Genomic DNA, 13,536 nt, shown 5'->3' on the forward strand with positions numbered 1-13,536 from the left:
TACTGTATTGATCAAATATAATAAAGTAACAGTTATTGCTCAAAAAAACTAAATAGCTGGATGATCTTTACATGTTATAGCTGTTGAAGTTTATTAGAAAATTTAATCAATCTTTTATGGATTTCCTGACCATATAAATAAACCCATATTTATTTATTACAACCCAAATAAACCCATAGTACTGGTGAGAAATGAATCCTCTCCTTTTTGTGGGCTTTGGGTTTGAAAGATGGATTTGTTTCTCAGCTCCTGTAGGAATGAATGGTGGGTAAGCAGTTTGATTTAATTCTGAGAGAAAGTTGCTGTCAGGTTTGATGGTGTTTTCAGACTGAAAGATGAGTCTGCTCTTGAGTAATCCTTTCCTATTGAGCAAGACTTATTTTAAACCCAATCATCGTGCTGCTTAAGTATACTTAAGAAATGTAAGGGCCATACATATTTGTTGAATATGTCTCTAAAATTATGGTTCTAATTCTAAAGGGAGAGGAAGAAAAGTTACCTGATGACAATCTCTATTTTGGAACTGTCAGTGATGATTCTGATATTGTTACACTTGAGCCACCTAAGTTAGAAGACATTGGAAATCAAGAAGAAGCAATAATTATTAAAGAAGCAGAGAGTCCAGAAGACTTTAACATGGGCTCTTCCTCTAGCAGCCAGTATACATTTTGTCAGCCAGAAACGGGTAAGAACTACATAGCGAATACACAGTGGAAGCTTAGGACTCCTGTGATCACATTGTATATAATGGCTGGTTTTCTGACCCTAAATATCAAAGTTATGAATATATTTGGGTAAAATGCAAGAAAATTTTTTGTAAAAATCTACCTTGTTATCTAGTGTTTTCCTAGACCCAGGGCCTAGAGCATAGTAGTCCAATAAATACCATCTTTTATCATTAAAAAAAGGAAAAAGAAATAGTTTTAAGAGATTTGTTAATGTCTCAAACACTCCAAAATGCACTGGACAATTTTAAGGTCTTTAGGAGTGGGAGATTGAACCATTATACCTAAAAAGCAGGAGAATATTAAGATCTTGAGTTACAGTGGTACAAAATTGCCTTCCAGATCCATTTACTCAGTCACTCAACAATCATTTTTTGTGTGCTACCATGTGCCAAACAGGATTTAAGGAACTGGCAAAACAGGAGTATCCTAAAGCCCCCAAACTGGGATCTTTAACTTTAGACTGAGTTATGAAAATGTAGCTATTATAAGTCACATTCTTAATGCAGTTAATGCCTGTTGTTCAGACAGAATCATTTGGAGGTGAAATGTGAGTTACTGAGCTAATTTCTTCTGTAATTCTTTGGCTTAGTTTTAGGAACATATGTAACATCTTCTGGGGTAATATAAATATTTAAATACAAAGTTATAGAAAATAAGAGAAAGAAATATATATTTAACCAAAGGTTATTAACCCCCAGTTATAATTTAGGGTGGATTATGGAAGAGACACCTGGGACATTGCTAGTGTTAATAAGAATTTCCTGCTGCTGCTACTGCTAAGTCGCTTCAGTCGTGTCCGACCCTGTGCGACCCCATAGACGGCAGCCCACCAGGCTCCCCCGTCCCTGGGATTCTCCAGGCAAGAACACTGGAGTGGGTTGCCATTTCCTTCTCCAGTGCATGAAAGTGAAAAGTCAAAGTGAAGTCGCTCAGTTGTGTTTGCCTCTTAGCAACCCCATGGACTGCAGCCTACCAGGCTCCTCCATCCATGGGATTTTCTAGGGAAGAGTACTGGAGTGGGGTGCCATTGCCTTCTCCTAATTTGGTGCAAAAACAAGAACATGTAGTATTTATTTCAGATCATTTTCTTCGATTTTACCAGTCTTTGTTTCATTTGCCAGAATCAGACTGTGGGAATTCTGTTATTCCTGTTTAAGCTAATAAAATTAAAGTAGGCTTAAACCAGATGCTGATTTAATTTGAGAATATTTGTGGGCCAGGTGTGTAGTCAGATTGAAGCCAGGAGCATTGTGGAAGAGTTCAAGTAGACATTTTAAGAAATGATGCTTTTTTAGATGTATTTTTATCCATTGTTCTCTTTCCCAGGGAATTATTTCAGTAAAAGAAATGCTAAGAAATAATTTTAAATAGCATTTTGGACTGTGTTGAAAATAGTCTATATACATCAGTTGTTAAGAATTTTTGTTCTCTTCCCTTAGCAGATATTTTTCTTGGTTGGTAAAATTTCCTGCTATCTGTTGCTTAGTTTTGTTTGTTTTTTCCCTTTCCCTGTCTTCTCCATCTCTATAGAATTTCAACTTCTTTTTTTTTCTTCTTATAAATTAGATTCTTGTGGCAGTAATCTTTTCGTTGGTGTAAGAACATTTCCCAGTCCCTCCATACGACCCTCTCCTCCCCCAAGGAAGCAGAGTTGGTAGTTGTATAAAAGTTTATGTTGTATGTGTTTTTTAAAAAGTCATGATTATTAGATTTTGATGGAGCACATGATCATGTTAAAATGAGTATTTTTCAATTCTCTTTTTCCTTTTTATTCTTTGTAATAAAGCTTTATACATCTTTTTTTCCCTGTTTATTCACAAAAGAAAGATGGTGGGAGAAGCTGTGGAAGATTCCTGAATGCATAAGGGGATGGGATGATCAGCTGAAACACCACGTTCCTAGCCAACTCACTTTCCAAGGTGGTGTGACTAAATCTGATCAGCTTTTCTAGAGCTGAGTGTTCCTAGTCACATTTACTATTTACTTAGTGCTTTAAAGATATCTATTATAATCTGTGATACTCTGAACAGGTGTTCAAAATTGATCTTGTAATAAAGCTGGCTAAGCTTTTTGCATGCCTTTGCATTGCTTGCATCTTGGACTGTGGGCCAAATTATGCTTTAAAAGTTTGAAAATCAAAGTATCTCAGCTCTCATGTGTATGGGTTAAAAAAGATGGAAGCATTAGATAAGAATGTGAATTTTTTCATTTGGGCCAGCCTGATCTGTTTATTTAGAATGCATAATGAAGGCAATAAGTTAACGTAGAATTGAAAATTTAAGAAATTTATAAATGGTTTGTTTTTATATTTACCCATCTTAATTATGTTGGAAAGTCTGAATTAAGTACTTCAGCCATGATCATGAATGCCTATATATTATGTGATGCTTGTTTAAGTCTTCCTTTCTTTCTCTTTGTCCAAGAAATGTAAGCTCACAGCTGAGGCGATGACATCTTGGAAAAACTAGTGATCAAGAATAACCAGATAAACATGATGGGCATAAGGGTTTTGACCCAAAGATCTCTCAGTGACATCTCTATCATTAACTATTAGGAATATTCATTCATTCAGTAGTGCCTTCTGTCTTTGTGTTTATTGTTGTTAAGTGTGAGAGTCAACCGAATTCTCTATGATCCAACTTTTAAAAGTATTGTCTAACCTAAGTCAGCAGCTTTGCTGTGGCGTGGATACCCTGTCTTCTGAAGAAGTGCATTGCTTTTTTGAAGCATGAATGTTTGTGTTTTTTGGAGCTCTTTGTATCAAATTTATGGTCACATTTTATTCTTACTTGTAGTGCCTTTTTTTCCCTTCTCCCTGGCCTTTGGCAATTATTACTGAGACATCTAATCTGCCTCAGCATACAGTTTATTGATATATGGGACAATATTAAGAAATAATACATTTGAAAAAACTAAAGATGGTTTTTTCCAATGAATATGCTTCTAGTACTTGAGATTTCTTGTGATTTTTTTTTTTCTATTTGTTGTTCTTTATTATTCTTTTCATAAAGGAGCAGCACAAGACTAGTGCTTAATATCGGAGATAGCTATTGTGTCACTTCCTCATGCTGACATATTTACTAGAGGGTAAAATTAATAACCTTCTAGTAAGAGTGGCAGTCGAAGGGAAGGGCTCATCTGACTTCTGGAAGCCTGGGTTAAACTACAGTGCTTTGAACCTTGATTTGGGGCTCATAGGATGGAAATAAAACTAGGGGCTAGTACACTCAGGGAAACTTTTGGTAGTTATTGTCTTTTTTAAATCACAAGAACTGCTTATATACTTCCCTCTGTTCCTTAAATAGTTGAGCTTAAATTACCTCCATCTGAAATTAAATTGAAGAGATAGAGGTTTTTGTTTTTTTTTTCACTTCTAGAAATAGCATTTGTGGCGCTAAGAGCAGTGAAACTTAATAGGCTATGAGAATGATTGTTTTAATAGTGTAAAGTATAAGGGAGGTTAAAAAAAGAAAAAAGCCAAAACCAGACTCTCAGCAGCACACAATATAGTTTAAAAAAGTCTTAGGTATCACAATTGAAATCTTTGGCTTTATGTTGATAAATTTGAAAATTTAAGTTTTGTTTCTATTGTGTTGTTTTTGTTCTTGGCTGTCTTAGGTAAAAAGGCATGTAGGGATGGCATTCTAAATCATATTTACCAGGAAAGCTTTCTAAAATATTTATCTCCATTTTTTTAAATAGTATTTTCATCTCAGCCTAGTGATGACGAATCAAGTAGTGACGAAACCAGCCATCAGCCCAGTCCGACCTTTAGACGACGTCGTGCCAGAAAGAAGACTGTGTCTAGTTCAGAATCTGAAGAAAGGCTACTTGCTGAGCAAGAGCCTGAACCCCCTCAGGAGCTATGTAAACGGCAGTTCAGTAGTGGTCTCAATAAATGTGTTATACTTGCTTTGGTGATTGCGATCAGCATGGGATTTGGACATTTCTATGGTAAGTATTTGAAAATTTGTTTTATATAAACTGATGGTGAAGAGTGAGGCATTCTGGGAGTTGTTTTCAGTGTCATCCTTGAAATATATGACCTTAGAAAACATACCTGTTTGAGCCTTAGTTTTCTTGTGGAAAATGGGAATAGTGTTGCCTCACAAAGCTATTTGCACTTAAATGAAAACAGTATTTAAGAAATGTAAGGGTGGTTCATATATATATATATATATTAATAGGAGGATTATTTAAGTTCCATTTGTAACTATTTGTTACATTTGAAATGAATGTCACAGTAATTGGTGCTCATTTCTACCGTCAGGTTTCATGCAGGCGTTACATTTAATGACTGTTATTACTTCTGTGATTCACTTGACTTAAGAATTCACTTGCATTATACCTTGCTCAGTGTTATTTACATTGGTTAATTAATCTTATTTACATTGGTTAATTATTTTCTTGATGCAAAGCCTTTGAAACTACCCCGGTGAAAGAGGAAGGAATTTCACGTGGTATTTTTCTTTTGGGAGCCTAATCATTGAATCTTATTTAAGTTGTATATTTGTACAAAGATAAGACTATTTGAGAACTGAACATTTATACTTTTTGCTTTATTAAAAATTTGAAAAAGTTTAAACAAATGTCTTCCCCACTTCACAACTTGCAGTTTGCCTTATATTAACTACGGTTAGGATTTTTGCCTACATAATACACAGTTTAGCTTTCTGAGTAATCTGGCTTTTCTAGTTCCTTCCACTAGTGTGTTCCTTAAGATTCAAGAATTACATGTATCCTGTGTTGATTCACAGAAAAGATGTATTATTCAACATAGTGTATTATGAGAAGAAACTTAGTGAAGATAATCAATTCTTATTTAAAGTCAGAGAAAATAAATGTGTTTCTTCTTGTCTTTAACTTTATATTAATAAAAAATAAGTATTTAGATGCCTGGTAGATGTCTGCTTGAATTTAATACTGGGACTCTTAAATTTGTATCTTCCCTTGAAGTTTGTTATAGTGAGATTTGACTTGAAATATATACTTAACTTGTTTATTATCTAGCTGGAGCAAATGTATGAACATTTCTTTTGAGCATGGTTTTTTCCCATTGCAGGTAAACGTGGAGGTAACAAAGGAGAAGGTGTAATTTTAATCTTTTTTTCTTACTAAAAAAAAATGGGACTGATTTAATAATGTTAATCCACATTGCATTAAAGCCCTGCAAAATGCATGACCTTTAAGTATTTTGTAGAAAGATTAACTTCAGTTCAGTTCTGTTCAATCACTCAGTCGTGTCCGACTCTTTGCAACCCCATGAATTGCAGCACGCCAGGCCTCCCTGTCCATCACCAACTCCTGGAGTTCACTCAAATTCACGTCCATTAAGTCGGTGATGCCATCCAGCCATCTCATCCTCTGTTGTCCCCTTTTCCTCCTGCCCCCGATCCCTCCCAGCATCAGAGTCTTTTCCAATGAGTCAACTCTTCGCATGAGGTGGCCAAAGTATTGGAGTTTCAGCTTCAGCATCATTCCTTCCAAAGAACACCCAGGACTGATCTCCTTTAGAATGAACTGGTTGGATCTCCTTGCAGTCCAAGGGACTCTCAAGAGTCTTCTCCAATACCATGCTTCAAAAGCATAAATTCTTCGGCGCTCAGCTTTCTTCACAGTCCAACTCTTGCATCCATACATGACCACTGGAAAACCCATAGCCTTAGATGGACCTTTGTTGGCAAAGTAATGTCTCTGCTTTTGAATATGCTGTCTAGGTTGGTCATAACTTTTCTCCCAAGGAGTAAGCATCTTTTAATTTCATGGCTACAGTCTCCATCTGCAGTGATTTTGGAGCCAAAAAAATAAAGTCTGATACTGTTTCCACTGTTTCCCCATCTATTTCCCATGAACTGATGGGACCAGATGCCATGATCTTCGTTTTCTGAATGTTGAGCTTTAAGCCAACTTTGGAGTGCTTTTAAAAACTGATAAATTATCGCCCTCTTATTTAAGAATTTTGTTACTTGTAAAATTTATTTTATTATATTGAAAATATTTTCTTATAGTACTTCAGATTAGCTCTTCAGAATAGGAACAACCTTCATAATAATAGGTCTATACATTAATGAGACTGGCTCAGTGAACATACAAAACTTAATCTGAATGATAATTTTTTCATGGTTACTTTTAAAGGAGATCACGGGTTTTTTTTTTCTTAATTGTGGCACTGATCTCAATACTTAAAGGAGTTCTTTTGAGTTGATGTTAGAGCCAGCTTGAATTTCCCAGGCACTGTGAAGTCAGTCATTGCATTCCATAATTAGTCATTTGCTTTATAATCATTTATCAAGAACACGCTACTAAATTAAACATTCAGAACATTCACCAACCTTGGCACCATGTAAATTTGGAGTGTCATATATATCTGTGTTGGATGGAAGAGAGAACTATTTAGAAGGACTGAGGATAGTAAAAGAATACTGTAGGTATTTGGCACTGCTTCAGGTCCTGAAAGTCCTTACAAAAAATTTTTGAAAATCATGATGAAGCACTAATCTTGTTCTTTCTTTTACCTGTAGACTGTTCATATTCTAAATTGACAGTGGAATTCAATTGATTTGTTTTCCTCATGGAGTTGCTTTAAGTATAGGCTGCCCTGCTTTTTGGCAAATAACATAACTATAACTTGGTGCTAAGTTATGAAGCACAAACAAGAATCATAGCTCAGACTATGACACTGAGTCAGTCATCCTAGAGGAGGTAGGATTTGAGTTGGGTCTGGACTTCGACATACTCTAATGTGGAAGGAAAGCAGAACATGCTAGCAGTGGAGAACCTGGTAACCTGAAGGTAAACTTGCTAAGTTTGGGAGCACTGAAAAGACTGGAAGGATTGTATAGCCAGGTATAGAATAGATATTTAGAATTAGAAATAATGGAATATAAGGTTGGAATATGTGGGATGCTATTATACTGTAAAACATCTTGGAATCTGAGCAGGAGAGTTTGATTTATAGTGACCCAAAGCAGTAATTTTAGAGGAAAAGTGCAAAAGATAAATAGTGTGGGGTAAATTATAATAGTGAAGTAGAAGGTTTGGTAATTCAGGTATTTGGTGATGAGGGCCTTGACTGTTTTAGTGAAGGTGGGGATGGAGAGAAGGTTGGTGAAATAAGGAACATGGAATACCAGTGGAAAACATAGCTTTGAGCCAGGGATATTTGAGATAGTGGTGGTTTACTTTTTAAATTCCAAGAAGTGTGTTAGCTTCTTTACTTTAAGTGGTGGGGGGAATTAGAGGGATGGATTTTTTGGTCAATGATAAAGTTAATAGATGGTGAGCACAGTTTGGTTTACCTGGCGTGCTGCAGTCCATGGGGTTGCAAAGAGTCAGATACAACTGAGCAACTGAACTGAACTGAACTTTATTTTAGAGTGAATTAGGGCAGGTGCTGAAGTCGTTTTGTTTTGTTTTGTTTTACTGAAGACAACCCCAAAATTGTGCCTAGCAGGCAGATGGATGTATTGGCTGGAAGCTTTGGTGAAACTGAGACACTTTATCTGTAGAAAAGAAGCCTTACTGCAGTGATAGCAAAAACCAGCAGTGGGTTAATGTGATTGAGATAGGCAGACTTGTGGACATAACCAGAAAGCCTTACACCCTGGGTTGTAACACTTTATGGTTTACAGCTGAAGGTGTATAAGGAAAAAAAAAGCTAATGGTGGGATTGATTGATAAGGGTCACGTTGATAGTCATCAAACATATGCTGTGTAATAGTACCACAAACTCAGATCTCAACACATAGTTTTAAGATATTTCCCAGTGGCCAAAGGAATTCATTCTGATAGCAGTTTTGGAAAAAAAAAAAAAAGCAGTTTTCTGTTGCCTTGGAACTATAGACAAATTTATTTTAATATTTCAAAGAGATCTGAGATTTTTTGAAATAATAGGGAAACATTTGTGATTTTTTTTTGTATTTCTATGTTTGTTTTTTGAGAAGTGAATTCTGACAGTATCATAGCTGTTAACTGGTAACAGTTGTCTGTAATTTGGCAAAAGTTTTTAGTGGTTTTTAAGATGTATTAAAGAAATGTTATTTTTTCAGAAATCAATAAACTATTAATTATTATATTCTTTCACTACAAAATTCTGTGATGTGATGCCACTCAGTAGATGTAGTATTATGGTTGCCAGATGCATTTGGCCTTCTTTTTGATTTAGTGTTTTTTCTCATGCATGAAGCATGTAGCAGCATGTGAACAGCATGTCTTGGCAAATTTACAGTTTGATTTTTAGGGTGAAAACATAGACCATCCTGGTTAATTTATGATTCACGGGGGTAGGGATGGTAATATTCCCATACAGGCCTAACTAGTGCAGAGTTTTTAAAAGAGCTGCCTTTGAGAATGGTGAATAATCATAATTAGCCAGTTGTTTTCCTTGCTATTCTTTCTGGGCTTATGCTATATCATTTAGGCAAAATATAGTGAGAAAAAATTTTTTCATTTTTCTTTAGTGACTTATAACCTGTGACTAGACTGCATGATTTGTTCTTTTCTGTGTCGAAGTGGGGAATGCAACACTTTATATACCTCAGAGAGCCCTTAAATACAACAAACTTGAGTGCTTTCAATATAATAAGACAGAAACATGACATCAATTATTTTGTTTGGTAGGGTAATATGGTCTGGCTTGTTTTAATCAAAAGAATAGTGAACTGTTTAAATATACCTGGTGTATGCTAAATATAACAAAAAATATATTAACCTATTTGGCCTGATTTATAAATTAGCATCCATCTGTTGCCATTTAATGAATGACACCATAAGATTTTACTTATTCCTTCTTTGTTTATATAATCAGAATTTTTATAAAACTGTGAGATATTTTGTAAAACTGCAGTATTTTGAAGAAAATGATCCTCTCCGGATCAAGCAGTTAAATATATGCAAATTATGTGTTTCATTGTATATTTAAAAATATTGGTAATTGTGACATTTATATATCTCTAATAAAAAACGTTTTATTTTTAGGCACAATTCAGATTCAGAAGCGTCAACAGTTAGTCAAAAAGATACATGAAGATGAATTGAATGATATGAAGGATTATCTTTCCCAGTGTCAACAGGAACAAGAGTCGTTAATAGAATATAAGGTATGTATTAGTAACAAATTTATAAAATTGTGTTATCCAGTAATTATTGTGCTATTCAGATACAAGTACAGTGCACATTAGTAAATCAGTAATAGTATTGGTCATTGTTGACTGAGTACTTATGTGTCCTGGTCAGTGTTGTACCTTACAGCATTTCGTGCCACATCCCAGTGAATTAAGCAAGTATTGATACTAACTAATTGCATTTTATAGGTAGGAAAGAGATTCAAAACACCTAAGTAACTTTCTCAAGTCTAGCAATCAACAAAGCTGAATTTAATTTTATCTAACTCCAAAGATTTTCTTCCTAATCACTATATTATAGTTAACATTATTTTAATTGATATTATATATAAAACATTATTAGTCGACTTCCCTGGTGGTCTGATGGTTAAGAATCCACCTTACAGTGCAAGGAACACCTGTTCGATCCATGGTCCGGGAAAATCCCACATGTTGCGGGGCAGCTGAGCCCGTGTGCCACAATTGCTGAAGCCTGCGTGCCCTAGAGCCTATCTCTTCAACAAGAGAAGACACTGCAATGAGAATCCCGAGCCCCACATTTAAGAGTAGCCCCTACCAGCTGCAGCTAGAGAAAGCCTTTGTACAGCAGTGAAGACCCAGCATAGCCAAAAATAAATTTTAAAAAACTATTATTATTATTAACATAATTTTTATAGAGCCAAGCAAAACATTTCATTCAGTGAGAGAGAAAGAGGAGAGTTTGTACGTTTCTGTAGGAGCCACCCTTGCTCATGGGGAATAATTGGGCAGTCCTTTTCTCTGGTCTCATGTCAGTTATGAAGACAAAGCATGTAATGAAAATACCTGAAATTCACCTAGCTCCAACAAGATTCTGCTTTCCATTCTGGGTTTGTGAGGATTAGCAAAGTATTTCTTCTCTAGTTCTTGCTTTGGAAGGGTGTTGGGATTATAGTAAACTCAGGGTAGAAAGGTAAACTGTTCCTTTTTCCTTCCATTTCCCTAAATTTCCTTCACAATGTATATGCTTCACAATGTGAATTTCCCTTCTTTATGTATATACTTTTTTTGTTTTATTTTTTTTATATACTCTTTATAGGGTTATGGTTGTATTTCTTTGGAAGACAGAATCCCACTTAACATCTGAATTATATCTTTCAGGGATGGACTACTGAAGTTAATTATAAATAGTGTAGTTTTCTCTGCCTTGAGCAGTGTGATAGTCAGTCATGTCAGACTGTGCGATCCCATGGACTATAGGCTGCTAGGTCCCTCTGTCCATGGAATTCTCTAGATAAGAATACTAGAGCTAAGCCCTGTTCCAGAAGGGTGTGGCAACCACTTGAGTTATAACCTCCTGAGTTGCCTTGAGCAGAGGATGTTACAGGAAGGAGCAGCCATTTTCTTCTTTACTATCACGGTTTCTGGTTGCATAGAATGGTCTTGGCTCTAAGGAGACTTACCTTGTATGGATCTTTACTGAGTCAATTCTTGCAAACCTCTTGTCTCCAGCTGCTAAATGTGGTTTGGAGTTTGAAGATCTTCATGGAAGACCTGTCCAGGATCTGCTTTGTCACTTAATTCAAGATTTTAGAGTTTCCTGGATACAGAATATTGTACCCTCTAGTCATCCTGTGGCACTCCCTGCGCTTGTGCATTTAAAGATAGTACTGCATTCAGTTCAGTTCAGTCACTCAGTCGTGTCCGACTCTTTGCAACCTCATGAATCGCAGCACACCAGGCCTCCCTGTCCATCACCAACTCCCGGAGTTCATTCAGACTCACGTCCATCAAGTCAGTGATGCCATCCAGCCATCTCATCCTCTGTCGTCCCCTTCTCCTCTTGCCCCCAATCCCTCCCAGCATCAGAGTCTTTTCCAATGAGTCAACTCTTCGCATGAGGTGGCCAAAGTACTGGAGTTTCAGCTTTAGCACCAGTCCTTCCAAAGAAATCCCAGGGCTGATCTCCTTCAGAATGGACTGGTTGGATCTCCTTGCAGTCCAAGGGACTCTCAAGAGTCTTCTCCAACACCACAGTTCAAAAGCAGCAATTCTTCGGCACTCAGCTTTCTTCACAGTCCAACTCTCACATCCATACATGACCACAGGAAAAACCATGGCCTTGACTAGTCGGACCTTTGTTGGCAAAGTAATGTCTCTGCTTTTTAATATGCTATCTAGGTTGGTCATAACTTTCCTTCCAAGGAGTAAGCGTCTTTTAATTTTATGGCTGCAATCACCATCTGCAGCGATTTTGGAGCCCCAAAAAATAAAGTCTGACACTGTTTCCACTGTTTCCCCATCTATTTCCCATGAATTGATGGGACCGGATGCCATGATCTTCGTTTTCTGAATGTTGAGCTTTAAGCCAACTTTTTCACTCTCCTTTCACTTTCATCAAGAGGCTTTTTAGCTCCTCTTCACTTTCTGCCATAAGGGTGGTGTCATTTGCATATCTGAAGTTATTGATATTTCTCCTGGCAATCTTGATTCCAGCTTGTGTTTCTTCTAGTCCAGCATTTCTCATGATGTACTCTGCATAGAAGTTAAATAAGCAGGGTGACAATATACAGCCTTGACGTACTCCTTTTCCTATTTGGAAACAGTCTGTTGTTCCATGTTCACTTCTAACTGTTGCTTCCTGACCTGCATACAGATTTCTCAAGAGGCAGGTCAGGTGGTCTGGTATTCCTATCTCTAGTCTGTTCTATTCCATAGTTCACTTAAAAAATTATTGAAGTAAGTTTATTTGCAGTATTATATTAGTATCAAGTGTACAGCATAGTTATTCCAAATTTTTTACAGATTATGTTCCATTAAAAGTTATTATAGTGGCCATAAGTCCCTGTTCTGTACAATATATCCTTTATACAGAGTAGTAGTTTGTACCTCTTAATCCAAAATCATAATGTGCTTCTCCCCCTTCCCTTTCCTCACTGGTAACCACTAATTTGTTTTCTACATCTGTGTTTCTGTTTTGCTTTTATATTTGTTTGTATTGTGTTTTAGATTCCCCATATGAGTGATATCATACAGTATTTGTCCTCCTTGGACTTACTGCACTTAGCATAGTATTCTCCAAAGTCCACTTCTGTTGGATAAATGAAACGTATTTTCTCTCACATAGGGAGAGCAGATGAAATGACTATAAGGAAATTTTGATGTTTAATTTGTTCTTTGAAGATTAGTGAGCCAGACAGTGAAATATCCATCTCAGATAGTTAATTTTTAAGTGGAAAATCTTGTCATTAAAAGGACTCTTTTTTTTTGTCTCTGTCAGATATTTTTATGGTCTAACTGAAATGAATTAGTCATGGGACTTCCCTGGCAGCCCAGTGGTTAAGACTTCACGCTTCCAATGCAAGGGGCACAAGTTTGATCCCTGTATTGGGAAATAAGATCCTATATGCCTCATGACATGGCCAAAAAAAGAAAGTCTTGGCAATTTCCTTGTGGTCCAGGAGTTAGGACTCAGTGCTTTCACCCCTCTGTATGTGGGTCAAAAAGTGAAAAATAAAACTGAAGGTTTTTTTTTTCTTTTTTAAAGAGGGAACAGTCATAATGTTTGTAGTCAATTTTAAACAAAGTTGAAATATCATTTTGCTGATTTATACATGAGATTTTAACTGACTAGATAGTGCTATAACCATTAATCTGTTTAACCATTAATCTGTTTAATTTTTTGCTATTTTGCTTAAAGTTTGTTACTAATACATGTATTGACAGAA

General features: G+C 36.2%; 1 protein-coding gene across 15 annotated transcripts in view; it reads left to right on the forward strand.

The window, feature by feature from the left end:
• The window catches only part of CCPG1 (cell cycle progression 1), a 56,485-nt gene that overhangs the window by 21,499 nt on the left and 21,450 nt on the right, over nucleotides 1–13,536 (forward strand). For 4 of the 15 annotated variants that reach the window (XR_009601215.1, XM_060417894.1, XM_042252431.2 and 1 more), the window contains exons 5-9: nucleotides 481–685; nucleotides 2,552–2,647; nucleotides 4,431–4,682; nucleotides 5,791–5,817; nucleotides 9,705–9,826. Coding sequence is in view for 11 of the 15 variants with exons in the window: in XM_060417894.1 (XP_060273877.1) it covers nucleotides 481–685; nucleotides 2,552–2,647; nucleotides 4,431–4,682; nucleotides 5,791–5,817; nucleotides 9,705–9,826 (702 nt within the window). In the remaining 4 variants the exon portion in view is untranslated. The remainder of the gene's footprint in view (nucleotides 1–480; nucleotides 686–2,551; nucleotides 2,648–4,430; nucleotides 4,683–5,790; nucleotides 5,818–9,704; nucleotides 9,827–13,536) is intronic. The other 11 variants (XR_009601216.1, XM_060417895.1, XM_042252433.2 and 8 more) reach the window with 3 other exon arrangements.

Source organism: Ovis aries, chromosome 7 (assembly GCF_016772045.2).
Source record: "Ovis aries strain OAR_USU_Benz2616 breed Rambouillet chromosome 7, ARS-UI_Ramb_v3.0, whole genome shotgun sequence".
NCBI lineage: Eukaryota > Metazoa > Chordata > Mammalia > Artiodactyla > Bovidae > Ovis > Ovis aries.